This window comes from Octopus bimaculoides, chromosome 2, assembly GCF_046866305.1.
Source record: "Octopus bimaculoides isolate indiv1 chromosome 2, ASM4686630v1, whole genome shotgun sequence".
In the NCBI taxonomy this organism is placed as follows: Eukaryota; Metazoa; Mollusca; class Cephalopoda; order Octopoda; family Octopodidae; genus Octopus; species Octopus bimaculoides.
The window spans coordinates 94,024,129-94,052,049 of NC_142929.1; the positions used below are offsets into that span (position 1 = coordinate 94,024,129).

General features: G+C 34.7%; 1 protein-coding gene across 1 annotated transcript; it reads right to left on the bottom strand.

The window, feature by feature from the left end:
- Nucleotides 1-25,751, bottom strand: LOC106884002 (wee1-like protein kinase 2). Its single transcript, XM_014935179.3, has 10 exons — nucleotides 24,471-25,751; nucleotides 12,077-12,128; nucleotides 11,785-11,954; nucleotides 10,530-10,651; nucleotides 9,748-9,876; nucleotides 7,137-7,235; nucleotides 5,808-5,953; nucleotides 4,457-4,564; nucleotides 2,652-2,797; nucleotides 1-1,510 (listed from the first exon to the last, which is right to left on the bottom strand). The coding sequence occupies exons 1-10, from the start codon at nucleotides 25,280-25,282 to the stop codon at nucleotides 1,387-1,389; spliced, it is 1,908 nt and encodes a 635-aa protein (XP_014790665.1). The 5' UTR covers nucleotides 25,283-25,751; the 3' UTR covers nucleotides 1-1,386.
- Nucleotides 25,752-27,921: the final 2,170 nt, after the last annotated feature.

Genomic DNA, 27,921 nt, shown 5'->3' on the forward strand with positions numbered 1-27,921 from the left:
TACAATTTCTCAGAACAAGTATTTTATTTACAGATATAGCCGCTTGTCTTTTTTTTTTTTTTTCAGAATCAAAATATTTTGGGCTACATTATGATTTTATTATAAAAATAGAAATATTAGGGTGAGAGAGAGAAAACAGAATACAAATTTAGCTCTGGGAGCATGACAAGATTGTCGTATGTGGCAAGAAAATAAAAGTGTACGTATTTATAATTTGATATTTTGCATATTAAAAATATTTAAAATGGAAGTCGAATATTCAGTTAGCTTAATGTGTCTTGAAACTTAACTACCAATTTAATAGAGACAGCCAGCAAGTGATTCTGAAAAACTTGCATTTTTTAGGCAAGTCAGTTTGCCTGTACACATTTTAATTTGTTACAGAGAGGTAAGTGAATGTGTGTACACACATACATATACAGTACTAAAGCAAAAAAACTACAAAAAAAAAACATAAAACAAAAAAAAACTTAAAATCTGTTGCAGAAGTCCATATGTACAAATCTGAGGGGGGTGGGGGTGGAAATAAAATAAACTAGAAAAAGCTCTTTTGACATATGTACAAATATTCTGAGCACTTTTACCAGTTATTCAAGTTACTACTGCATATCTAATATACAGATATAACAATAATTTTTTGATTCTTGGACTACTTTAAGTTAGAGTTTACTTAAGAAAAAGCAGCATACATTATTTTTCAAATCTTTAAAAACCTAATTTAAAAATAGTGTAATTTCTGTATGTGGTGCTATTTAAGGATGACAACTGGTTTTCAGCATATAAACCTTAGAAGGTTTATTACATTTGCTTGAAAGTTTCAGTGAAATGTAAGAGAAAGGAAGGTGTACTTCCCTATAGTATATTGTATAATTTGTAAAATCAATCATGACAAAACTTAGTGAGAAATATAATTATTTTTATATGCTTCAGTCATCCAAATTAAATTCTACAAAAGTATATGGAAATCCTAACTTATTTCTTATCTTGAATCTCAACTTTCAGACAACACAATGGAAGTTTACAGACACCACAGAACAAAAAGTGGTTTGGTTTAAATAAGAGTAGAATAATCACACTAAATGCAAAATAAAAATTAATTTACAGAATTTTTTAAGCATCACATATTCATAATTTGAAAATTAGTTTGTCTGCAATATTTCTCAAATGAGGTAACTGCAGATGCATTCATTCAATCAGATTGTCAGATATCCAAAATATTAAAAGAATACATACTGACAATTAAAACAAAAGTTCTTAGGATTATGAAATCCAATATTTATCACACAAGGACATGGTTTACGATAACAAATTATTTACAAGCCAAATATTACTAAATAATTTGAGAGGAAAACAAAAAGTGTTTATTAAGGTTCATTAAGCTTCTGTTTAGATATCCGACAAACTGTAACTCCGTTTAATGCCATGGCCTATTAATCTTGAAGATTTACACTTCTGTCCTAAACAGTTATCAGTTGGAATTTTACAGCAGCACTTTTTGGATTCTAGTTGCCTACAAAAAAGGAAAAAAAGGAATCAGTAAGAAGTAAACAAAAACAGACCCCAATTACCAACATATGCTATAGCTTCTATCTAATTTACATTAATTAAAAAAGATTCATATAGGATATGAGAAAAGATTAGATTACATTGACCTTATAACACACACTAATACATACATCTAATATAAATGCAAAAACTAATTTGTGTGTCAGTGTGTTACACTTAGAAACCTCCTCTCTCACTATTCAATGACACTCCCATTATTCCTCATGATGTGGTGAGAGTATAGTAGGCATAGTGGCAATGAGGGCGGTGGCGAAGACAGAGGGAAAGAGAGAAAGAAATTTAGGGAGAGTTAATGTTTTATTAAAAGTAGTAGTGTTGATGGTGGCAGTGGGAATAATAATAAAAAGAGAGCGAAAGAGAGGGAAATGATGTACAACTTTGTTTAACCATGCCTCTTTGACAGAAATTCCTGTGGCCAACATACTGAACACCATTGTTGTTTTATTTTTTGATTTCTTTAATATATATATATTCATACATACACACACACACACACATATATATATATATATATATATATATATAAATAAATTACACTTTAATTGAAATAAAGTTTCCCAAAATTAAACATATCTAATATAATAAATGCGAATGTCAGTGTGTCACAAATTTTCAACTTTAATAAATCCTTTCTACTGGAAGGAAGAACAAGGCCTCAAATTTTTGGGGAAGGGATTAAGTCGATTACATTGACCCCAGTATGTAGCTGGTACTAATTTTACTAATCCCCAAAAGGATGAAAGGCAAAGTTGACCTTGGTGGAATTCGAACTCAAAACCTAACGGCAGACGAAATACCGCTAAGCATTTTGCCTGGTGTGCTAATGATTGGAACCACATGGCATGTAATGTTTGGTGTACCATAGCCAATCTCATCGCACACTTTAGCTATATTTGTATGGATGCCCCTACATAAACTCATCCCTGATCAAGACAAATAGAAGAAAGCTAAGTAGCACTATGTAAACAATGCCAGAATACAAAAAGAAAAAAACAAACAAGCACATCAAAACAATAATTATCACTTACAGAATAGGATTCAATATACTTAGTTTGTGTTTAAATAAAAAGAAACATCACACTTACTTTGAGAGTAACCGGTTCCGAAGTTTTTCTTCATTTAATTCTTTGCAAAGTTGAGTTTTAGTTTTCATCGCTTGTGGACACAAAACTTGGCTTTTGGTGAGAGCAAATGCAGTTGGACGATATTCTGCATTTACATGAACCATGGTCTAAGAATAGAAAATGTCAGACTTATCAAACATTTAATTTTATCATTGATGGGATAAAGCAAGCATTTGCAGCAGACATTATTAATATATTACATAACAGTTAGCTTAAACTGCCATCTTGTTCTCTTTGAGGACAAAATGGGAAAAACAAAAGAATTAAACACTCAAATATATATAACTTTTGTGAAGGCTAAAAGTATCAGTGATGCAACAGTTACAACTGATAATTAAAGATTTTAATTAAATATCTTGAGAAACGAAATGATAAAAAGCGCAGAGTTTTGTATAGAATCCACAGCAGAAAATGACATTTCTTTCTCACTCATGAAGATCTACAATGGCTCATATAAGTTAATGTAGAAATTCACACAAAAGCTTTTAAAGGGATTATGAAGTTGGGACTTGTTCAAAGAAGCAGGTTTTGCTATTTAGCTCCAATTCAAGCTAGTTAAGCATCCTATCCATGGCCACCTCGTTTCTAAAACAGTAGTAATTAATGTGTTCTTACCTTATTCAAGACACAGAGAGGGGTAATTAGTAGAAAATAAAGGGGGAAGGGATTATATTGAGAATGAGGGATGGATTTTAAAAGGATGTCGTTCCAGGGAAAGGGGGAGATAACTTATAGCACAAAGAGAGGAATGAAATGTGCATATTCTGTGGTTATATGATTATGGCAGCTGAATAGTGTAGTTAAATGAGAGGTGAGGAAAGGTTGATGAGGATAGACTGGGTTCAGGGACAGTGCCCAGTGAGTGTCTACATATAAACATAACACTTGTAGGACCTCATTGAGCCAGATGGATCTTCAGAGGCAATGTAAATTGCCAATCATCTCGTTCCTTTGTTATCTCCACGAGGCTCAACATCTTGAGATCAGCCTTCACTACTTCATCCCATGTATTCATGGGTTTCTCTATTCTTCAAGTTCCATCCAAATTTAGTGACTGGCACTTCTTTATAGAGCTGTTCTCATTCATATGCATCATATAAGCATACCAGCAGTCTTCCCTCTTGCACACTGATGTGGTACATCCAACTGAGCAGAAGACATCAATACAAATATCAATTCTTGTCAGTAATCTATCTCTTGGACATGCAGCCATCCATCAACACATACATGGAAAACCAAAGAAAACAAAAGTTTTGAAAGCAGAGCTCAAGAAGCTAAACACCATAAAGGAGAAGGGAAAAGCTCATCGTGAAACACTGCATTAAAAAAGACTAATCCAAGTAGGGAAAATAGACATAAAAATGAGAAAGATAAAGAAGGAGAGCAAGCAACCATGTAGCCTGATCAGGAAAACTGCAATACTGGGCTTACCCCAAGAATAGCCTTTGGGAGTTATTTTAATTGAAGAATATATTTAAGGTTTGAAGACAAAACCTGATGATGCTTCTACAATAACAGAAGACCTATATTTATTTATGAGATATTGAAACAGCATGGTGTTATTTAAAATTCTGCGAGAAAGAGTTTGAATATTAATAGACAAAAAAAAAGTGTCTATGCTTTTGAGTGTAAACTTTATTTTTGCTTTTTTTTTTCTAGAATAAAACTGATGAGACAACAGATTGCCTCAGTTATTTTATAAGAGATAACAAATGTACCATGTTTCATGCACAGTAGGGGATGCAAATAAAAGGAGAACCACTTACATTTAACAGCTTATTAAATTCAGCAGAGTAATGTGATAAATATGGCAAACCATCTTCTCGAATACTGTGCCAAAGATCACCATTCTTTGGTAAAGGACCACCACCACCCTGAAATAAAAGACACACAAGAATAGTTACAATCCGATGATTTGAGATATTTGGTGTCATCCTATCTTCTTCAAAACCTATTTCAAGCAAAATTATTCTCAAAGAGATTGTAAATGAGTAAACCGACTTTAATTACTGGTATTTATCCTATGAAGATTTGAATACAAAAAAAACAAAAACTAAAAAAATCTATTAGGCATTTAGTTTGATGCGTTAACTGCTCTTCCCCCCTTCAGTAAGAATATCAGTTCTATATAGAATAATGGAAGATTTCATTTTTCTACATTTATTTTAACGCAATTTCAGAATATTGCAGTTCTTTCTTGGTTATTTTGCTATACTAGAACTGGTGCATACTTGGAAATATTTGCAACTGTGGTTACTACATAAACAATACTAAGGTGAACACTGATAAAACACCACTGTTGCTGCTAATCCTTAAATATCTTGATCATTCAACAGTTTTAAAAACAAAAGAAACATTGTTACTACTCTTTTCTCCCAACGGTTTGAAATTAGAAAAAGTAAAAAGCTCATACACTATCGTAGAAATATAATAAATCTTAGTTTGTTAGTAATTAAATTTTGTTTTTCTTGACCATATATATTTTATACATTTGCACTCTTAACCATTCTAAATGAAGCTAACAGACCCTACCTTCAGAGAAAGAGAGAGATCGATCTAGCTCTCACAACAGACATACTGAGTTTAGTGTTAAACCAAGTAGTACTGTATTCAAGTAAAAGATAGGTATTATTATCATATGGAAGCATTACATTCCTGAAAATCTTGCTGTTCTAAGTAGTTCCATAACTCAAAAAATGTAATATGGCAGTTCGTTTTCCTTTTTAATGCTTTAGAAGAAAAAAAAATTTATCTTAGATGGTGTCTCAAATATCTCCAAACATCCATCCTAAACTTATAGATGATAGGAACTTACTGTGAGTTTTTCTTTATCACTACTACTAGACTCATGGAAGCATTTCAGGTTACCAATACAAGCCACTTACAAAGTATCACCACTGCCTGTAGCTGTGATATGTTAACTCTGCATGGTATCTATTTATAGCTAAATAGACACAGCCATTTGAAGTTAAAATTGTGGTACTGATGACTATACAAACTGATTCTTTATTACTCAAACACATTTATGTTTCTAATAAAAAAATTGGAAGAACTTGTGTAAAACAGCTTTTATCAATGGGTTATGATAATGTCACAAGGAAAGAGTCCACAACTTACCATTTCATAAGCAGTAAGTCCTAATGAGAAGATATCAGCCTTGTATAAATTCCTAAAATCTTCAGCTAAAATTTCTTTTGGGAGATAATGACAGTCCCCTTCTTCGACTCTAGGATTTGAAACTTTCGTAACATGCCCTAAATCTCCTGGAGAATACAATATAATGGAATAGTCAATTGTATTATATTAGAAGCAACAATCTATGAAGAACAAAATAAATAAATAAATAAAAAAAACTTCACCACTGACCAACTAAGAAAACATTACATAACTAATACTATAAAAATAGTCACTTAGCTTTTAAGGATTAGAATAATGACCATTTCCAAGAATTTTTTTTTTAGGTATTAATAAATCAAGAGAAAGTGTAACACCCATGACTCAAGCTCAGAGCCACCAAGAAGGGAGAAAGTTATCCCCTGTCCAGACAGAGACTTGGCCTGAATGTTTGCAAGAGTGGACTCTGGGAACTGTCCATTTGATGAACTTCTACACTGTTTCTGTCAACCAAATTTTATTCACAAGACTTTGCTTGACTTGTTAGAAGACAGCTTTCCAAAATGATGCACTATGAGATTGAAAAAACTCCACATGACTGCAAAAGCAAACTCTGCAAACCACAATAATTGAACTAAAGTTTGTTGAATTAAATCTCCTGCTCAGAAACATGATGGACTGTCTGGCACATTTGAAATAATTCATTAGCTGGTGATCCAAAGAGTGGGGGTGACAGGGTCAGTATTCTAATAAAAAAAACAACTCAACCATCACATCACATACACGACCAAGCCACCAGTTAGCTCTACAGTTAACCAAAGCTATACTGTATAATAATAATAATAATAATAATAATAATAATAATAATCATCGTTTAACGTCCGCTTTCCATGCTAGCATGGGTTGAACGATTTGACTGAGGACTGGCAAGCCAGAAGGCTGCACCAGGCACCAATCTGATTTGGCAGAGTTTCTACAGCTGGATGCACTTCCTAACGCCAACCACTCCGAGAGTGTAGTGGGTGCTTTTCGTGCCATCGGCACGAGGGCCAGTCACACGGTACTGGCAACGGCCACACTCAAAAAAGTGTTTTTTAACATTGCCAAATTGGTTTGCAGCATAAAGTTCAATTCTACTAGTAGAAAAAGTTACTTGTATTGGACTGTCATCTTTGTCGTTATGTTTAAAACTAGGAGGACACTGGAAAGAAGCACCGCTCCAGAGAGTCTCATGATTAGGAAAAAAAAAAAGCCTAACTTTTAACAATATAATATCTACTCTACAAAATATTCGCAATAAGATTACTTTTGCTATAACTCAACAGTACATACCTATTTTATAGGTGATTTGAGGAGAGAAATCTGGATCATCTTCGCTACATGATTCTGTCCCACTTTCAACTGTTTCTTCTTTGTGGACAAAAATATTGCCTAAAATAATAAAAGCCCATGAAAATTTAAAATATAAACAATACAAAACAGAAATTAGAACAAATTTACATGCCCATTAGTACTTTTGAGGAAGGGTGATACTCACAACCTATTCTAGGCAAAAGTTAGGGATAACTGGAAGAAGTTTAGTGTAAGACACCTGACAACTTAAATCCATCACCATCGTTTAATGTCCGTTTTCCATGCTGGCAAGGGTTGGACGGTTTGATTGGGGACTGGCAAGCCAGGAGGCTGCACCAGGTTCCAGTCTAATCTGGCAATGTTTCTACAGCTGGATGCCCTTCCTAATGCCAACCACTACAAGAGAGTAGTGGGTGTTTTTTACATACCACTGGCACGAGAGCCAGTCAGGCAGCACTGGCAACAACCACGCATGAATGGTACGTATTGCATGCCACCAGCACAGGAGTCAGTCAGACGGCACTGGCAATGGCCACAACTACTATTTCCATTTGATTTGATTTTCATTTTACTTGATTCAAAGGTACTTTTTAAATGAGTTAGTTATGTGACACTTGTGTAGGTTACAGCTGTCATCTCACTTTACTTGCCGGGTCTTCTCAATCATAGCATATCTCCAGAGGTCTCAGTCTTTCGTCATTGCCTCTGTGAGGCCCAATGTTCGAAGGTCATGCCATGTCTTCCTTGGTCTCTTCCACTGTTAGGGAGTGACACTTCTTCACACAGCTCTCCTCATTGATACGGAGCACATGACCATACCAGCGCAGTTATCTCTTTTGCACACCACATCTGATGCTTCTTAGGTCCAACATTTCTCTCAGTGTGCTTACACTGTCGTGTGTGCACACTGACATTACACATCCAGTGGATCATACTAGCTTCATTTCTTTCAAGCCTATGCATGTCTTCATGTTTCACTGCCATGTAGCATAGCTGTTCACACACATGCATCATACAATCTACCTTTCACTCTGGGCGAGAGGCCCGTTATCACCAGTAGAAGTAGGAGCTTTCTGAACTTGCCCAGGTTATTCTTATTCTAGTGACAACGCTCTCTGAGCATCCACCCCACTACAGACTTGGTCACCTAGGTAGTGGAAGGTATCAACTCCTTCTAGTTTTTCCCCCTGGCATGTGATGGAATCAGTTTTCTGAGCATCTGCAGTGTTTATTGCTTGTGTATCTGCCGCACATAAAAACTATCTTCCCAGTTAACCTTCCTTTGATGTCGCTGTACCTCTTATGAGTCCATAGCTTACACTGGGTAGATCTTATGGAGTTTGTGATGTGTTCGCCTTCCTACTTACTAGGGCTTTGGTTTTTGCAGCACTGACTCTAAGGGCCTTTGATTCTAAACCTTTCTTCCACACCTGAAATTTCTTCTCTAGTTCTGGTAGTAATTCTGCTATGAGAGCAAGGTCATCAGCATAAAGGAGCTCCCATGGGGCAACCTGTCTTGAATTCCTGTTATTGCCTGGAGGACTGTGATGATTAAGAGGGGGCTGATGGCTGATCTTTGGTGAGCCCCTACTTCTACCCGAAATTCTTCACTATACTCATTGCCTTACTAATGGCAGCCCTGTACAGCTCTTATTAACCACTCGTCAATCCCTAGTTTCTGCATCGCCCACCAAATAAGGGATCGGGAGGGGCCCTGTCAAAAGTGGGTGGGAAGGAATAAGAGAATAGTATGAAAAATATTTAGCCAACATGAAACAGAGGGAACAAGTAAGGGTTAATTTAGAGAGATGGTACAAAAAAATATGTAACCAACTTGAGAGCACAGGAGGGAAGGAGAGATTTCCCTTAGAAAATTACATGAAGAATTAAGGTGAAACGAAGGCTGTGAGAGAGAGAAAGAGAGAGATTAGGAAGTTATATATTGAAGGGTCAATTTAAATAATTAGCTTACGAAAGTAGATATTAGCAAATAGTACACATTAAAAAGTATTAATAGTAAATGAATGCGTGAATAGATAAAAAAAAAACAGAGAATATCTTAGCTTAGCAATGCATAACTGGGCATCTAAGAAGCATCTACGTTGGAATGAATTGCATGAAAAACAATGTGAATAAATATAATTTCACTTCTGTATAGCAAATAACATCTGAAGAGGAATTTATGTTTTTATAGAGCTGTACATTTTTATACAAGTGAACTTATTGCTGGGTGCCACAGCTCAACTTGTATTGTACAGGTTGGTTGCTGTTGAGATGGAAAGATGGGCAGTATGTCTATTCCAGGAGTCAGTTCTGAGGAAGAAAAGATCGAGGAGGGTGTAGATTAGAAACTGAGACCCTGTGAGATGAGTGAAGTGGTGAGACAAGAAGGAGCAAAAGTTTAGAGTATCAAAATAGTATCAGTATAAAGAGACGAGAAAGGATAGAGTAAAGTGACTGGTGGTTACAAAATGTGGATAGTTGAAAGGACAGTATTGAGTGAGGGAATGGAGAAAAGATGCTCTCCTTCTGAGGTGTGTGTTGCTGAATATTATCTCTGTAAAGAAATCATAAAGAATTTCATACATACCTGGTTTTATGTCGAGGTGGATTAAACCTTTAGAATGTATGTATTTAAGTCCATTAGCAATTTGAAATATGATGTGCTTTAAATTTCTTTCTGATGCTGGTTTCTGAACAGCTTCTGCTAAATTGCCACCTAAAGAAAGATAAAATTAACTGAAGTATTCCTGGCTAAAATGCATGTTTATGTCAATACAAAGAAAAAATGATCTCATTTTCCAAAGAAAGAAGAAAAAAAATGAAGTGTGGTAAATAAAGGTGCTATACTGTTCCTAGATGATGCTTGAATTCAAACATTTCACCTGCTATCATGTAGCAACTCTGGGTATGATTGGTAATTACTTGTCCCACAATACCAATCTGACAAGTATCATACTTCAAAGTTGTCTTAGCATGGAAAAGAATGGAAGGAAAGCGATAAAATGACAAGGTGGCAGTAGCTGTTCTTAGCCCCAGGCAAGCCTTGCTCAACAAACCTATGAATAAAGGTATTCCAACTGTGACTATGTTGCCTTTTTGTTTTCAGATATATCAAGGGCTATTCAATATGTCCTTCTTTTGTTAAGACCTCAAGGTGTGATTCAATGGTAGTTTGGCTGCTAACTAAAGCATGTTAAGAAACTATACAAAAAGCTCCCTCAGACTCGAGATAGCAGGTAGTTATATGACACTCAGTGATGACTATTATTAATGACACTTTTAATGAGACAATATTGTGGCTTAAATAGGATGAAAGAATCTCCATCAACCAACTGCTACATTTATGAAATGAAACTAGCATCCACTTACCATTGCAAAATTCATTTTGTATATACATATGGTCATCTTCTGCCCAAGCTGAATAATAGCGGACAACATGGCGATGCTGTCCTAACACTGCATGTGCATAAACTTCATTCAAAGCAACACGTCTGTACAAAAAAATAAGTAGGAGATTTAGCATATATATAGCTTTATATTTAATCTTCAGAAGAAAAGAAATTAAAACTTGTAAAGAAAACTAATTACTGAAATGAATGGGTCAAAGGTTCTAGAGGCAGAGGGAATGTTGTTTTGTAAATATAATGAAAACATCTCTGAAACCAGAAGAGCTTTGAAAAACAAGAAAACTGAGTAATCAGTTTTATGGATGAAAGAGATAAATCATAATACTCTTATAGCAAGTAGCAGTCTCAGATGATCTGATATCAATTCTGAACAACTAGATGAAATGAAAAGAACATAAAATAATTCTTAGAAATACAAGGAAACACTGGCAGCAGGTTTGAACACACAAGCTGCAAACAGACAGTCCAATATATTATCCACTTGACCATTTGGTCTCGATAAAACTTGATATTTATAAGGCAAGGGGTAGATATGAACAACTATCTCTTAGGCTGAAAAGCCAGCATTATCAAATTATTAATTTGGACAATAGTAGCAACACAAATATAGTCATAGTACTAAGACTATTGGCCTCTGCCTAGCCATGCAAAGCCAGAATGGCAGAGAAGGTTCATCAAACCAGTATGATCACAAGCTCAAATTCACAGCCTTCACATAACTGTTGGTGGAGAGAACATGCTGAGAATTTTGTCTGGCAGTGGACTGAGCATAGGCAAACCAATCCAATCCAATCCAAGGTTATTGTAGTATGCTCTTAAACAAGGTATATAACTCTTAGTTTCAACTTAAGACTGCCAAAATCACCCACAAGATTTTCAAAAAATAAATTTTGTTAGTTTTAATATAAGAATATTTTCATGAAAATTGTATTCGAAACATCACTTTAATATTTCAACAACAATGTCCATAAATTTTGCAGACTGTCCACCTGACCAGTGAGATGATAGTTGATGATCAACTTGAACATCTTTAAGTCAATGTCTACAGTAAAAAAGAAAAAGTGCAAAAGGACCCCCCATATGGTTGCATTTCTAAGAAAGGACTCAAAATGTTTTACTGCGAGACACAGTAACACAATAATTATCTTTGTTTTAAAAAAAATTACAAAAAATTATTTCAGCAGTTATTCATAACAATGATTAATTTGAACACTTACTCGTATTGACTGCCAGCAACTGGCATCTTGGACTTTTTAATTGCATATATACAACCATCAAGCCTATTAACACATTTGTAGGCACTACCAAATTCGCCATCACCGAGTTTACAAACTTCAAAAAACTCTTCTTTATATCTTGAAGTACTAATTTCACGCAAAGCCAATTTCTAGGGAGGTAAGAAAAAGAAAAAAAAAGCAACTGAAAAATTGTAACAAATAAACTGAATGCATTCAACAATGCTTAATCCACAAATACAAATGAAAGGTATTTTGGAAAGGGTGACCTTACCTTTGGTTGAGGACAGTCAATTTCTTCCACAACATTCAAAATGTCACAATATCTGAAAAAAGTTTGAAGACAATTGTTTGTTAAAAGTAGCAAGTTACTTGTAAAATAATAAACTGTAAATAATTTTTCCTAAAATTTATTCATTTTCTTCAAAATCTAACAGCTTTTCCACCCCTTGTTTTTCACAGTTGCTTTATGGTACCAAATATGACAATTGAATTTTATTCCAAGTTAAAATACATGCTAGTCTTAGTACTAATATGTGGAACATCTGTAAAGATTTTAATAAATACTTCATAAATGCTCAACAATATCAATATTGGGATTTTAAAATTTTAAGTGGCATTATTAAATAACTTTCAAAAGAAGAGAAAATGGAAATAAGTTTACTCAGAGAAAAAAATTTTGATTTGAATTGAATCTTGAAATCAACTGGTAAATTCTTACAAATTTTAAGTAAAAAACCATTAATATTCAGTTCTGACGTTTATCAACAACAAAGAAAAGGAATGTCCCCCACCACCACTATGGCTAACCTGGGGTTACAGGTCTTCAACTAGAAGGTGCTACATAGTGGGACTGAACCTAAAAACCATGCGGTTGGGAAGCAAACCTCTTAACCAATTAGTCATGCCTGCATAAAAGAGGAGTCCTGACATGACCACATTTTATTAATGATCCTTGGTAAAAGTAAGGCATTGACTTGTTTACTTAAGTTTCCACAGTCAAGTATTATGTAAAATGTCTTTTATTTGATTTAAAGGAAGTCCAACACCGGTTTAGATTTTGTTGTTGCTTAGGATCAGCACTGTAAATCAGTGATAGGTTGTGGAATGCTAAAGACAAGCAAAGAGGGTTGTCTTTAGTAAATTAAAACTGGCACTCCGTCGCTTACGACGACGAGGGTTCCAGTTGATCCGATCAACGGAGCAGCCTGCTCGTGAAATTAACGTGTATGTGTCTGAGCACTCCACAGACACGTATACCATTAACGTAGTTCTCGGGGTTATTCAGCGTGACAGAGTGTGACAAGGCTGGCCCTTTGAATTACAGGCACAACAGAGACAGGAAGAAAGAGAGAAAGTTGTGGTGAAAGAGTACAGCAGGGTTCGCCACAATCGCCTGCCGGAGCCTCGATCCTATGACCGCGAGTCCGCTGCCCTAACCACTGGGCCATTGCCCCTCCACTGGTTGTCTTTAGTACATTCCACAAAAATGATGAAAAATACAAAGGTAGAGTAATTAAAAGAGACTGGCTTATGGCCATTAGAGATGTGAAGGTTAGAATGTGATTAAGATTGGGCACAGAATGGAGGGGCAGAAATTAAAAACATTTTTCCTGTGTGTTACTAGTAAAACTTGCATTGATTATATATATATATTTTTCCCTTGGAAAAATAGGGATTAGTTCAGGAAGGGTAAGGATGGAGAAAGGGGCTAAAATTAAAGGAAAAAAGAAAAGAAAAGAAAAAAAAGAATATATAATTTCCTGTGTGTGAAATTGTTAAAGTAAATATTATTTACGATAAATTTTGCACAACTTCTCACTACAGTTTGCCTGCACTGAGCACGTCACTCATTCCCACTATAATTGCTGTTTTAGTTGACTCGGCTAGCATGACCAATGTGAAACACATTGCATTTTATGTAAGACTAGCTGGCCCCATGCCATCAAAAATGACAGCTAATTGTAGTATCTTATATATAATTAGGGATGGTAAATCAAATTAATACACTTGTCAATGTTCACATACTTCCTTTGTACATGCACACACATATACTCAGAGTTGAAATGCTGTTAGATTTTTTTTTCAGCGTTGAATGTTCCCCATCCCATCAGTTTGCCATTCACCCCTTCCTTCATGTTGTGACGGAGAAAAACACGAGTATTATAATAGTAGATAAGATTAGCTAAGCATTAAGAAATCAGAATGAACTTTCAAATACAAAAGACAAACAGAACAAGTAGAGACACTACAGCGAGAGATTAGCAAAACTGTTGGATAATTTACAACACTTCAAACTATTTCATTTAGCTTTGAGACAAATGCCAAAAATAAACAGAACGACTAACTCATACCAAATGATTTAGAAAGTAAATCTTATAAATTGGAACAAATTCAACAGCTTCAAGCTCTCACATAGAAAAAGTTCACAGACACACACACATATATAAGTATTGTTGATAGTTTTATTCAAGTTTGCCCATTTCCCACTGTTGGCAAAGCGGAATTTTTCTTTATTTCTTAAAAAAGTATTTCAGTTTTAGTTTCAAACAACTCAAATTTTAGTAGCAGACAATTGGTTAATGCTTACAAGTCCACCGGCACGAAAAAAATGGGCTTTTTTTTTTTTTTTTTTGAAATCTTTTCAGCGGATGCCTATTTTCGACGACGGAGATTCTGAATATGCCAAAAACCATCTTTTCAAAATTTTCAATTCCCCATCCCCAACCCAAATTTTTAAATTATAACTTTCTTTTTTCAATCTACATGGAAAAATATGGAGAGTAAGAATATGGAAAAAAGAAAATAATTAATTTCAAATTTTCTACAAGGAAACTCCAAAATTGATTCATACACCCCTCGCCATCCCATCCCGTTATCTAAAAGTGAAAATGAACGGCTTGCAAATATGAAAGGCTACTAAATGTGAACATAAGTGATGGTCCAACCATTCTTCTTGGCAGCAGTTAAGAATATGAAGACTGTAAATTCCCTTGTCCATCAGGAATTATTTCTAAAGTGCATAAAGTACGTGTTAGGATACGGCCTAATTTTGGTGGTGGGGTAGGGAATTTCGAAGGAAATGGATATTATTTAATAAAATTTTCTGCAAATATGAACTTGTTTAGAAACACCCCCCAATTGTTTCTCCCCAAAATTCCTATGTCCTTGGAATTTACATAGACTGAGGTACATTTGTAGAGAATTTCATGAAAAACTCCAGTTTCTGAAAGTTAAGACGAATTGGACTCCGGAGAATTTTCTGAATTTTCCCACTTGACTCCCTCCTCAAACACTAACCCCCCCCCATTTTTTGGGGGGATATTCGGAATCTGCATAATATAACATATATTCGTAGAAAATTTCATTTAAAAATATCCATTTTTCTGAAAGTTATGATCATCCAAAATCGGGTGGTGGCAGAAATTTGTAGCCCAGTAATATACCAAAATTTCATGAAACATTTGATATTCGATGGGTCTTTTTATGTGGGTCAAGGATTCCCTCAATTTTTATCCAAGATAGAAAGGCGATGGATGTTCATCAAGAAGAAAGGTGACATTATGGAGTTACTCCTTTACTTGTTTCAGCCACTTGACTGCGGCCACGCTGGAGCACCGCCTTGAAGGGCTTTAGCCGAACGAAACGACCACTTATTTTTGAAGCCTAGTACTTATTCTATTGTTGTTGTTTTTTTTGTCGAACTGCTAAGTTATGGGGGATGTAAACACCGCAAGGGTTGGGTTCCAAATTCCACCAGAACACATGACGAAGGCTGGAAGAGTACATCAGCCGAAACGTTGTGATAACAAACACGATGAGGATAAGCGGTGACAGGGTGTCAAACACAGACACACACATAGATACATACATGCATATATATATATATATATAGGCTGACTTCGTAGACGGAGATTTTTCAGATTTCTTTTCACGGTGCCCTAGGAAATGATCTGGAGTATCTGTTTTACAAAAAACGTATCTTCCCTTCTTTGGAGCGATTGTAGTCAATTTTGTGGGCACCATGCACTTAAAATCCATGTATAACTACAGATTTCTGCCCCACCGATTTTGGATGATCATAACTTTCAGAAAAATGAATATTTTTTAATGAAATTTTCTACGAATATGTATTATATCATGTAGATTACGAATATACAAACTTGGGGGAGGCGGGAATACACACGAACGAAGTCTCATGAAGTTTTTGTTCTTCCTGAACGAAGAAGAGAAACATTATTGAATATCGTGTTTACTTCTATCAGAATTGTTTAACTTTAAAGCGAAAAAGCATATATAGGCTGACTTCGGAGTTAGGAAGCATCAATCAACAAGTCGGAATTTCTCCGTTTTGACGGAGATTTTTCAGATTTCTTTTCACGGTGCCCATGGAAATGATCTGGAGTATCTGTTTTACAAAAAACTTATCTTTCCTTCTCTGGATCGATTGTGGTCAATTCTGTGGGCACCATGCACTTAAAATCCAGGCATAACTACAGATCTCTGCCCCACCGACTTTGGATGATCATTACTTTCAGAAAAATGGATATTTTTTAATGAAATTTTCTACGAATATTTGTTTTATCATGTAGATTCCGAATATATAAACGTTTTTTTTTTTATTGGGGGGGGGGATATACATGAACGAAGTCCCATGAAGTTTTTATTCTTTCTGAATGAAGAACACAAACATTATTGAATATCGTGTGGCAAGACTTCCTTTTGTACTCCCTTTTTTCTGTTCATTCGCACGAGCACACACAAACAGAGAAGCCGTTAATTTTCACTTTTAGACAGCGGGATGGAGTGGCGAGGGGTGTATGAATCAATTTTGGAGTTTCTTCATAGAGAATTTGAAATTAATTGAGAACTGAAGTTAAGCAAGAACAACTTACAACTGTCAGCAGTCTACTGTTTATCAGATATGCTACGGTATACTGGAGTGGGAGATAGTGGTAGTAAGAGAAAAAGAAAGAGTAAGCAATAGTAAAGTGCACACACATATCAAAATAGCTGCTGACCTTGACAGGGAAAATTCATTTCCAACCCAGCAGTCAACCCAGTCTCATCTCACTCGTACCTCTCCGCACCTGTTAACGTTTGAATTTTAGACCGTTGTCAAAGGAAACCATCTGGTACAGAATTTACCATTTGATATCCAAAACTGAAGTTACCTCAGTTCTATATGATAAAAGCTTTCTACTTTAAAGCAATTAAAATTAATACATTCCATCAAAATTTCTTACTAATTTAAGTGCCAATTACCAGATGAATAATGACAAAGCTATTTTCCTATTATTTCCAAATTTATTTGAAATAAAGACGGTATATTTCTATAGAAATATCGAAAGGGTTTAGAGCTAAATAGTAAAACTGACATCAATAAACACGCATATATATAAATATATAGGCGCAGGATTGGCTGTGTGGTAAGTAGCTTGTTTACCAGCCACATAGTTCCGGGTTCAGTCCCACTGCGTGGCACTTTGGGCAAGTGTCTTCAACTACAGCCTCGGGCCCACCAAAGCCTTGTGAGTGGATTTGGTAGACCGTCGTATATATGTATACATATATGTGTGTTTGTCCCCCACCCCCAACATCGCTTGACAACCGATGCTGGTGTGTTTACGTCCCCGTAACTTAGCGGTTCGGCAAAAGAGACCAATAGAATAAGTACTAGGCTTACAAAGAATAAGTCCTGGAGTCGATTTGCTCGACTAAAGGCGGTGCTCAAATGACTGAAACAAGTAAAAGAGATATAATCTTTCTTGGAACTTGTTTTATGCTATATAAAATTACAGGCCAACGATAAATGATGGATAAAACTTTACAAAATAATGTACTTTTAAGGAATTAGAAAGGAACTTTTATTTTCTGTTCATCACCAACTATTAGTTATTTAGTTCTAGGTCAGCCCTGACAGAGTAGACTTATAATAAAAAGCATTCCGACTATGCCGCCGCATCTTTTAAGGCCATTCGGGATTATATTATTCGAAGTGTCTTTCCTTCTTCATTTATGACCACTGAATATGATTGAAGAGACATTTGGCAGCGCTTTTTCGTTATTAATTATAGCGCAGACTTTTCAAACTGAATGGAAAACAGTGCGAGTATGCACACGTACACACATCAGTCCATACAATAAGTTTGGATTCCCCACTCGACTTTGTTTCTTCTAAACTTTTTGTAAAGAGGAGATTCGGTACATTCTCCACTCCTCCGACTGTGTTTCTCCAAAACAGTCTTTAAATGTGCATATTTTTTAAAATGACATCTTACAGGAAAGGCGTCATCGAAAGTACAAAATTACGTAATGTAAGACGTTTGAAATAAATCTGAGGTGAAAAAAATGTTTAAAATGCTAATGTCATGGAATTTACTAGTCGAGGGTAGAATGATCCGAAACTCTTTAAATAAACAAAAAATCCATGGGAAACGTATCTCTCAAAATTTCATTAAAAATATACATTTTTTAGAAAGTTATGAGGAAACAAAATTGAAGTGGGGAGGGGGAGGGGGAGGACATCAAATTGTAATTATGTTATAAATATACACGAACATCGATGATTATCTTGATATAGCGTCACAATTTCTCAAACTTTGTCTCTCAGGACGTAGAGATATCAATAATTGCAGTGGAGTGGAAAGCTCTCTCCTTCTCTCTCTCTCTCCCACAAACGACCTTATATATATATATAAAAATGAGAATGTGTGTCTGTCTGTGTGAATCCCTAAAACTCGAGAACTACGCAACCAATTTCATTCAAGTTTTACACATGCCTTACTTAGGGTTCCAGTTGAGTTTTAGTCAAAAATTTTTTTAAACTTCTTGCAGAGTTCGAGCCCACGGCAACATAATATCTCCTCCACTATTTAAGTACTACGTGTCAAAAGTGAAACAAAAACACTCATGTCAAATACTTTCACTTTAAAAATGAAACTATTCCACTAACTGAAACAATCACATTTCGATACTGTAATGACAGATACTTTCAGAGAGAGAGAAAGAGAGAGATGTATATGTATACATAAAGATGTATATGTACACGTATATGTATATGTATATATAAATATATATATATATATATATATATATATATATATATAGATAGATATAGATCTATATGCATACAAGTATATGTATACATATGTGTAGATGTAAATATATATAGATGTACATGTAATATGTACACATATATACATATATATATACATGCATACAGATATCTATACATATATACACCCATCACACAAACACACACATTAGTCATTTGTTTTCTTATCCAAAATTACGTCAAAAGTACTGAATGGATCTTTATGAAATTATATTCTATGCATAACGGCCATAACTCCCATGAAAATTCATATATTTTTGATGTTGATGAAATTTTAACCCGAACATAACAGATGAGCACTGTCTGTAGCTGGTCTTCTCTTGGAAGAGCCCTGCTTCTCACATGGACAACTGTATGTTGGCTGCTCAAGAGTGGGCAGCAAAAAAAACCTATTTGCATATGCTCCACAAGGGAAAACAAGGAACATTGTTTACAACGAAGTGTTATAATCACAACAGCAAGAAAGTATTACATGATCACCTTCTTTTACGAAACTTCAATGACTTTCATATATTTATATTGATATACATATATATACGTGTGTTTGGGTGCGTGTGTATATATATATATATATATATATATATATATATATATATATATATAAAGATGAGAATGTGTGTCTGTCTGTGTGAATCCCTAAAACTCGAGAACTACACAACTCTTTTACAAACCCAGTGAAAATACATATATTTCATATGTCAAAGAAATTCAAGCAATACATATAACACCAAAGTTAAAAACATTCCCAAGATTCCTAACATTTGCATAACAAAATTAGACAATACGACGCTGTACTACAGATGACATCATTTGGAACCACAAGAGATTTAACTGAGGCAGCATTCATCCAAACTTTCAAGATCCAACCTCAGATTTATCATCGCATTGTCTCTCTACTACCTCTGTCAAATGAATCACCAAAATTGGCCTTTCATTATTTATAATCTGTACCTGTTTGTTTGGTTACGAAATAAAATACACAAAACGTGTTTCTGAATTACGTGTATTTACTTTATATACATATGAGTTGAAAACTTACTTCTAGCATTCCACTTAATATCTATGTTCCATGCTGGCATGGATTGGAGAGTTATTAATGTAGAAATATGGTATCGTAGCTACTAACAGTTGAGGGTTGCGTAGTCTAGACGGCGTTTTTAGATTTCATTATTCTCTTTAACCCGGGCAACGCCGGGTATTTCTGCTAGTATATATATATATATATATATATATATATATATATATATATATATATATATATATATATATATATATATATATATATATATATATATATAGCCACACCTCCAAAAAGTTAGTACATGGTTTGAAATACCAAAGAATAAGGGAAATAATTTGTTTTCTCTTAAAATGTGCTATTTCTAAAATATTCAGGTTTTGTGTTCGAATATATTCGAATACTATAAAAATTCATTATCTCATTCAGAGCATAATATCTGAATATTTTAGAAGCATATACACGTTTGAACGTAAAACAATAAAAAATTTAAAATATTTTCTTTCTTCTAAGGAATTTGAAGCTGCAAAACTGTGATTTTTCTTAAATAAGGAATTTCTCATAACATATCAGGCACACGAGTCAATAACCCCACACCTAGAATTTACATCTATGTACAACTGAACACGGATCTTCATTGAATGTACTGTGCAGTCCTTGCCTGGCAAAGATCTTGAATAATGTGGACTTCCACCTCCAAACCAGACAAACAGCTGTGAGATTCTTTTCATAAAAATGAATCACCCTGGGTTCCAAGTATAAAAGTTTGTACAAGGATCAGACAATTGGTGACATCTGACTTGAAAGGAATATTTTCCCTTGCTGCTACTGCAGAAAAAGCAAAGGTTTTTGGAAGAACTTAATTTTGGCAGAAAGTTTATTTAAGCAGATCTCTATTGCGGTGACCGCATCTAGAATTACTGCAACTTTGCTTAAATGGCAGGACGGATCAGTGTTTTTAAGCTGCCAGTCAGCTCTGCATATAAGACTGTCGCCTTGCAATATTGGCATAGGATCTGGATAGACAGATGTTCTGAAGGAAACCAAGTATCTTGTTAACACTCACATTATGGTGAAGTCTTGCTTTCCAGTGATTTCAAGCAAACTCTGGCAGTCATCCCAAAGACAGCAATTGACGAATTGAAAACATGCACCCCACCTCCACCAATTCTGATTTGGAGAAGAGAGGAAAAATTTCATCGTTCTACCAACTCGACACTTGCATATGTTTTGGCAATTATTTCATCTCCGGTTGCACAATGACAATCAAGAAAAGGAAACAAATTGATTAGATGTTTTATGACTCGAAGTAAAAGATACACAATCAACTGTTAGTAATCGTCAATAAAATGAAACTGAAATGTTTTTCCTGTCAAACTCAAAGTAAATCCTTGATCCTGATCAAGGTGGTACACCGTTATTGCCCATCATTGATCCAGAGTTACCAGACACATGCATTGAACAGACATCAACAACTGCCAAACCACGGCACGGTAAGCCAGTGTTCATTGATTCACCCCAATGATCCCGGTGTCTCATAGAAAGTAAATATCGTGAAATGCAAGGCACTTCAGACAAATCTATTAAAAACTTACTCAGAGTTTACCTGGCGTCAATTAGACATTAGCCCCGAGTTATTTACACAAAAAACAACCTATCTGAACACGATATCTCTATATATATTTTTTTTTATGTTCAGGTATGCTTTTTTTATTTTTCATTATGAGGTAGATTGTGTGTAGTCATTCGATTGACTATAAAAAAGACAGCTATAACTCCCTCATCACATCTTAAAAAGAGAAGTGGATAATGTAGCCCTAGACTGGCACATATTTAACTACAGGTCTACTCAGTCGTGGATGATCAGCAACCAAATTTTCCTTTAGTCTTACACTAGTGCTTTATACTCGAAATCAAAACAAATTATGTTAACTGCCAGGTACAGAACAATTTATGTATTAAGTATATTTTGACATATAAATCACTTTGATTTGATAATCAGATTAACTGGTTGAAATCAAATTAATCCCAATCCTTAGGGGATTGTGATTAATTTGATTACAACTGTAAATCTACTTAATTGATGTTCACAAAGTAGAGATTAAAATACATAACCATAGTAAACAAAATCGAGTTTTCGGAACAGCTTCACACATAAATAAATAAATATATATATCATCATTTAACATCCGCTTTCCATGCTAGCATGGGTTGGACGATTTAACTGAGGACTGGTGAACCAGATGGCTACACCAGGCTCCAATCTGATTTGGCAGAGCTTCTACAGCTGGATGCCCTTCCTAACGCCAACCACTCCGAGAGTGTAGTAGGTGCTTTTACGTGCCACCGGCACGAAGGCCAGTCAGGAAGTACTGGCAACGGCCACGCTCGAAATGGTGTATTTTACGTGCCACCTGCACAGGCAATGAACTCGCTCGAATGTCTTTTTACGTGTCACTGGCATAAGTGCCTGGAAGGCGACGTTGGTAACGGTCACGCTCGAATGGTGCTATTTACGTGCCACCGGCACGGAAGCCAGACGGTTGGTGCTCTGGCAACGATAAAGAGACGATGACCGATGGCTAGAAGAATATTGAGCTTTATCTAATAACCAGTTGGTCAAGCAACCGGGGCCTCATATCAGTGAGGAGTGGGGTGCGCAATGATGCCGTCGAGAGGTAGGCCCCGAAACGGCGCGCATTCTCTCCTGATGACCCCATACACTTGCTGGCTTTCGATTGTTATTTCTAGTAGGTCAAGCAACCACGTAAAAGCTCAATCCTAGTGATAATCATCTTGTAAAGTGGATTAATGAAAGCACCCACTGATTGAAAAGTTGAAGCTATTCTAAAACTTAATGAAAAAGTATATTACCGTTTCTATAAAACTGGCGGAAAAGTGAAATTTGCTGATTAAGTTACATTAATGAAATCTCAAGTAGCCTATTGAACAAGGGTAGCAAGAAAGAATCACCTAATAATTGTTATTATATTTACTCAAAGCAATAGGTAGTATGCATCAATAGCAGCTGAGCATAAGAAAAGAGTGGATTCAGTATTTGCTATATTCAATAGTTTGAATGGGGAGACGGTTTTCTTCTTTTAACAGCAGCCAATAGTGAAATATGGTTTATGACATTTTAAAATTCGCTTGACTTTGCTTATCGTTTACTCAAAACAACAAAAAAAAGTATTAGTAATATGATGTTATCAATATGCTATTTTATCAACAATTAACTTTGTGGTTTAAATCAATTAAATAGCAAACGGTTTTTGCATATGTAAACAAGCTAATTAGTAATCGGTAATATTTACTGCTGAAGCCGTACTATGTAAACTTTCGCATCTCTCCTTTTTCTCTTGTTGGATCTAGATATTAACCGTTTTATTTTGTGGAAAGTGGATTTAATTTGTCGTGTATGTGTTTTGTTACATTTTGTATCGAGTTTTTAGCACTGTGTAGAGTTTCGGAATAAGCACTACTCTCCATGCGCGTAATATGTAATTCAACACGAATTTCCATCGAATTAAGATAAAAGTATCTGCCGTCTCGTGTGAATTTTCCGAAACTTTTTCCCCCACCCTTGGAAATCTTTTTCTGGACGTTATGAGGCAACAAAGTCCGTGGGACACACATGTAGAAGTATGCCAAATATCTTACGCTTCATGTACAGAAATTTCTTTTAAATGTTTCTTCTAAATTCACTATTTTATGGGGGGGGGGAGAGATGCCCCTTTACCACACTTGAAGTAAAAAGAAAATTTAAATACTTTTAACATCAAACATTTCATCAAGCCTCAATATAGAATATCCCTTATCAACTAATATAGCAAGTTGTCTTTATAACTGATACGGATAATATGTATGACGAAACTTAGTTATTAACATGAGTTATAAAAAGTTATAATTAACTTGATGCAACATTGTAAGATAAATAATAAATCTATAACTACATGGAAGAAGTAAATTTCAACATTGCAATGAGTGAGCTGTTTTCAAAATATGAGCTACAAACCGGATTGTGGTTAACTAATAATATTAAAAAAAAACATGACACACCATCTAAAATTAGATTGCACATGTAGACCATACGTTTTTGATGCCCTTAAAAACAAAACAAGCCAGAGCACTAAACTGAATAATGACATATTTTACCATAGGAAATTAAACGATTTTTTAAAAAGCACTATTTTCCTTCGATTCCAGAACCTCTAAATTATTGTTAATTTCAGAAAATTATAAGCTTTTATACCTGGTTACTTGAAGAATGTTTTTTTACTACCTTAAGAAATCATAATCTTTACTAAGAAACGGAAAATGTTTTTGTATTTAAGGCTTTTTTAAACAAAATCCAGTCCACATTATGGTTAGCATATTGAGAGTTGTCATTATTTTACAGAGTCTATCATTCCAAAAATGCTGTTAATCAACTCAATAACAGTAAAATGACAGATTGAAAATTTTGAAATATTTGTACAGACATAAGAAAAGAAAATAAAAGTAAAACAAAAATGAAAATACAAAAACAATTACTTGTCACTTTGAGATCGAGTTCGCTTCTCGCCAGATGCTCGACACGTTATGGATGTTGCAAATGGATTAACATTGGCCTCGAGCCTTTCAATTTTTTTTTTCCGCAGACATTTAACCTTGGTTCGATCACCAGTATACTTGTCCTTCTTCCTCACATTTAATAACAGAGTCTGTGGAGTGTGAGGAGTGTCGAACAATCGTAGTGCCCGAAACTTTCGATGCGGAGGAGATACGCACAACACTTCTGGGGGTGATTGAGTTGTAGGAGTCAACTTATGATTTAAGGGAGACATTTGCCTTGATGGTGTATCACAGCCACTGGTATCAAGTTGGGGAGTATGTAAAGCATTTTCTTGACTACTGTTGAAATCGACAATAGCAGATATCTCCATTTCGGGATTAAAAGGAATTGCACCAACTGGTTCAATCTTAGATCTTGTTATACGTCCGCCTGTAGTAACTGCACGTCTCCAGCGGAAGGGACTGTTGTGGCTAGTGTTGAATATCTTTCTGTTGGGTGTTTGGCTTGATGGTAAATTTGTGGCCATAACATCATCATCTTCTTCGAGGAGGTCAGCAACAATAGCAGAGTCATTATATAGATCTAGAGATATTCGAAGGAAAGAACGGTTATTGGGATCTTCGTGTCGTTTGTCATGCTTGGTTGGTAAGGAATCTTCCTCATCTTCATCTTCCATCATATCTTCAGCACTGCCACTACTGTTGAAATCCAGTGTAGTTCTCATGGAAGTACCATTTACCCTCGAAAAACAGCGCCTAGAAACAGGTTTTCCTTGGCTAGTGTGAGGCATTGGAAAAGGTTTAGTGATCTAAATTCAATCTATGAGGATTAATCCAAATAAGAATTATCGTACGCTAAATATAATACAGACGAAAACTTTAAAGAAATATAGTAAAGTTCAATAACAATAAGCGACAGATCAAAATAATAGCTGATGATGCAGGTGACCTTGATTAATTAATTTGGTAATCTATTTTCTTCTTTCTCTTCAGTCAGTTGTAACATTAAGTGAAGAGATCGTCATATTTGACGAGACGACTACACGCGGTCAACTACGATTCAATAAAAATAACTTGCTTCGTTAGGCACTTAGTGCTTAAAAAAATCCCAACAAACACTGGAAACTGACAAGTATGAAAATGGTGTTTCGAAAGCTAGTTTAGATGAGTGTAGTCAACCATGTATGATTAAAATAATTAAAACACGTTTTATAAGTATATCTACCTATGTCAACAAGGATAACGCCTACTAATATAAGTGTTTGTATTTTGGCGGGCCGTTAGCGTCATGTGACAAATATGAACCAATCAAATCAACTGAAAATTTAAAAAAAAAACGCGAATGATTGACGTTATTTCCCCATGTTTTCAAAATACCTTGAGGTTACATTTGGTTTTGCTCGTTCAATAATTTTTCTTAATTAAATACATGAATCAAGTTTTCCAAAAACGTGTAATTTTATAATATTTGGTTTGAAAATTCAATTTTATTAATTTTTTTTTGTTAATGATGTGTAAGTCTTGTTTATAAGTTAAATTTTCTCTATTGACAAAACCTTTAGGATGCAGCAATATTAAATTATATGCAAAAAAAAAAAAAAAGAAAATCTAAAATCATGCATTATAAATATAAATTAGCTTCGCAATCCTATCTCTAGACGTTCACATGAGTAACACGTGTTTTCGGAAGTAAATTCAGGTCAGGGATACACGATCTAGGGTCGACAATTGGGTAAATTTCTTAGGGCCGACAATTCGGTAAATTTCTTTGCATCGAAAATTGATAATCGTTGATTTATTTATTATACGCCAGGATTTAAAGTTTAGATAACCTTACGAATATAAGTTTCCATAGTCTGACAGCAGAATATTTTTTAAAAAAACTTGTGTCTTAATTGCGGGAATAAAATTTTAAATTGATGTTTTGTTTACACCTTAATTACTATCTATAGAATATCAAAATATTAAATTATATTGTATGCATCCTACATATGCATGGATGCATGCACAATATACGTGTGATGAAGGCCACAACTCTAGACTAAAATAAACTAACAAATGTAAAAGAATCTGATATTGATTGATATCAAAATATTGAATAATTTTTTTCATTCATCAACATTGTTCTGGATTTTATTCTTCTTTTCTATTTATGGTTGACTTAGCAAATTACTTATTAAAATGTATTTATGTTTGAGATCTGTACCAAGTTATACAAAAACCAAATAAAATTTATAACGCTCAGAACAACAGTTGCTGCAGCTGATGTCGATCTGAATTATTTCCCTTCTAGTAACATGTTTACATATATAATTCATGAATAATTACAAAAATTCTTTAAAAAAAGATAGTTAAACATTTTTCAAATACGTGTGATTTACATGTATTTGAATGAATGCAAATTACTCTTCTGATGAAAACTGACCGCAATGTTATTTCTGCTAAGCTTTCCATTAATTACATTAAACAATCGACGAGGTCCTCATTTTCAGATTGTTTTTGTTATTGTCTAATTGTATAAATTATATTCTTAATGAATAAATCACGACTTAATTTTATTAAGGCCTAAATTAAACGGCAGAGGAGGGGAGAAGAGAAGAGAAGAGGAAAAAAGAAAAAGATTAAAAAGATACGGTTAGGGATGATGACAATGATGATGAGAATTGTTATTGTTGTTGTTTAGCCCTAGGTCAGCCCTAACTAAACCAAGCTATATGATCACAGGCAATTCAGCCATGATCGTCGTCTTTTTTTTAATATCAGAGACTACATGTCCATTGCGTTCTTTCTTTCTTCTTTCAAGACAGTAGGATGTGATTTGAGAAACATTTGGTTTCTATTTCTAGCAGGTCGAGCGATTACTAAAACGCACTTTTTGTGACGGTTAAGAACAGCTCCTGATCCTTAACTGATAGTACTATACACGGGGTTAAACAAAAATTTGTCCAAAGTTGAAAGTTTATTAAAAGAGATGTTATACTAACAAATATATTAGGTAACTTAATACCAGATATTACATAAGTTAAATCACGATTTACTTTATTAGGGCCTAAATTAAAAGACGCAAACCAATAGTCATGGACAAATAGCAGCAAGCAGGACATCCTAAAAGGCAGATCAATTTACTTGTGCGGTCCGCTTGATGATGAGTCATATCTCATGTGACTTGCTTCTCAAAAAAAGATTGCCTGAGCCGCATCTAAACTTACAGGTACAAATGAGGCCCTATTAAAACCTCAGACCTTATGTGACTGAATTGATTTCTTACAATTGTGTATTATGTAGCAGTTCAGCCAAATAAGGGATAAAGTCACAAGTTTAATTCTGACAGAATATTTACGATTTAGCAAATAAATAAATAAAAGCGCTTAAAAATAATATTCTTTTCTGTTTATGTCTCTCTGTAAAATTTTATTTTAAGAGTTCAAGA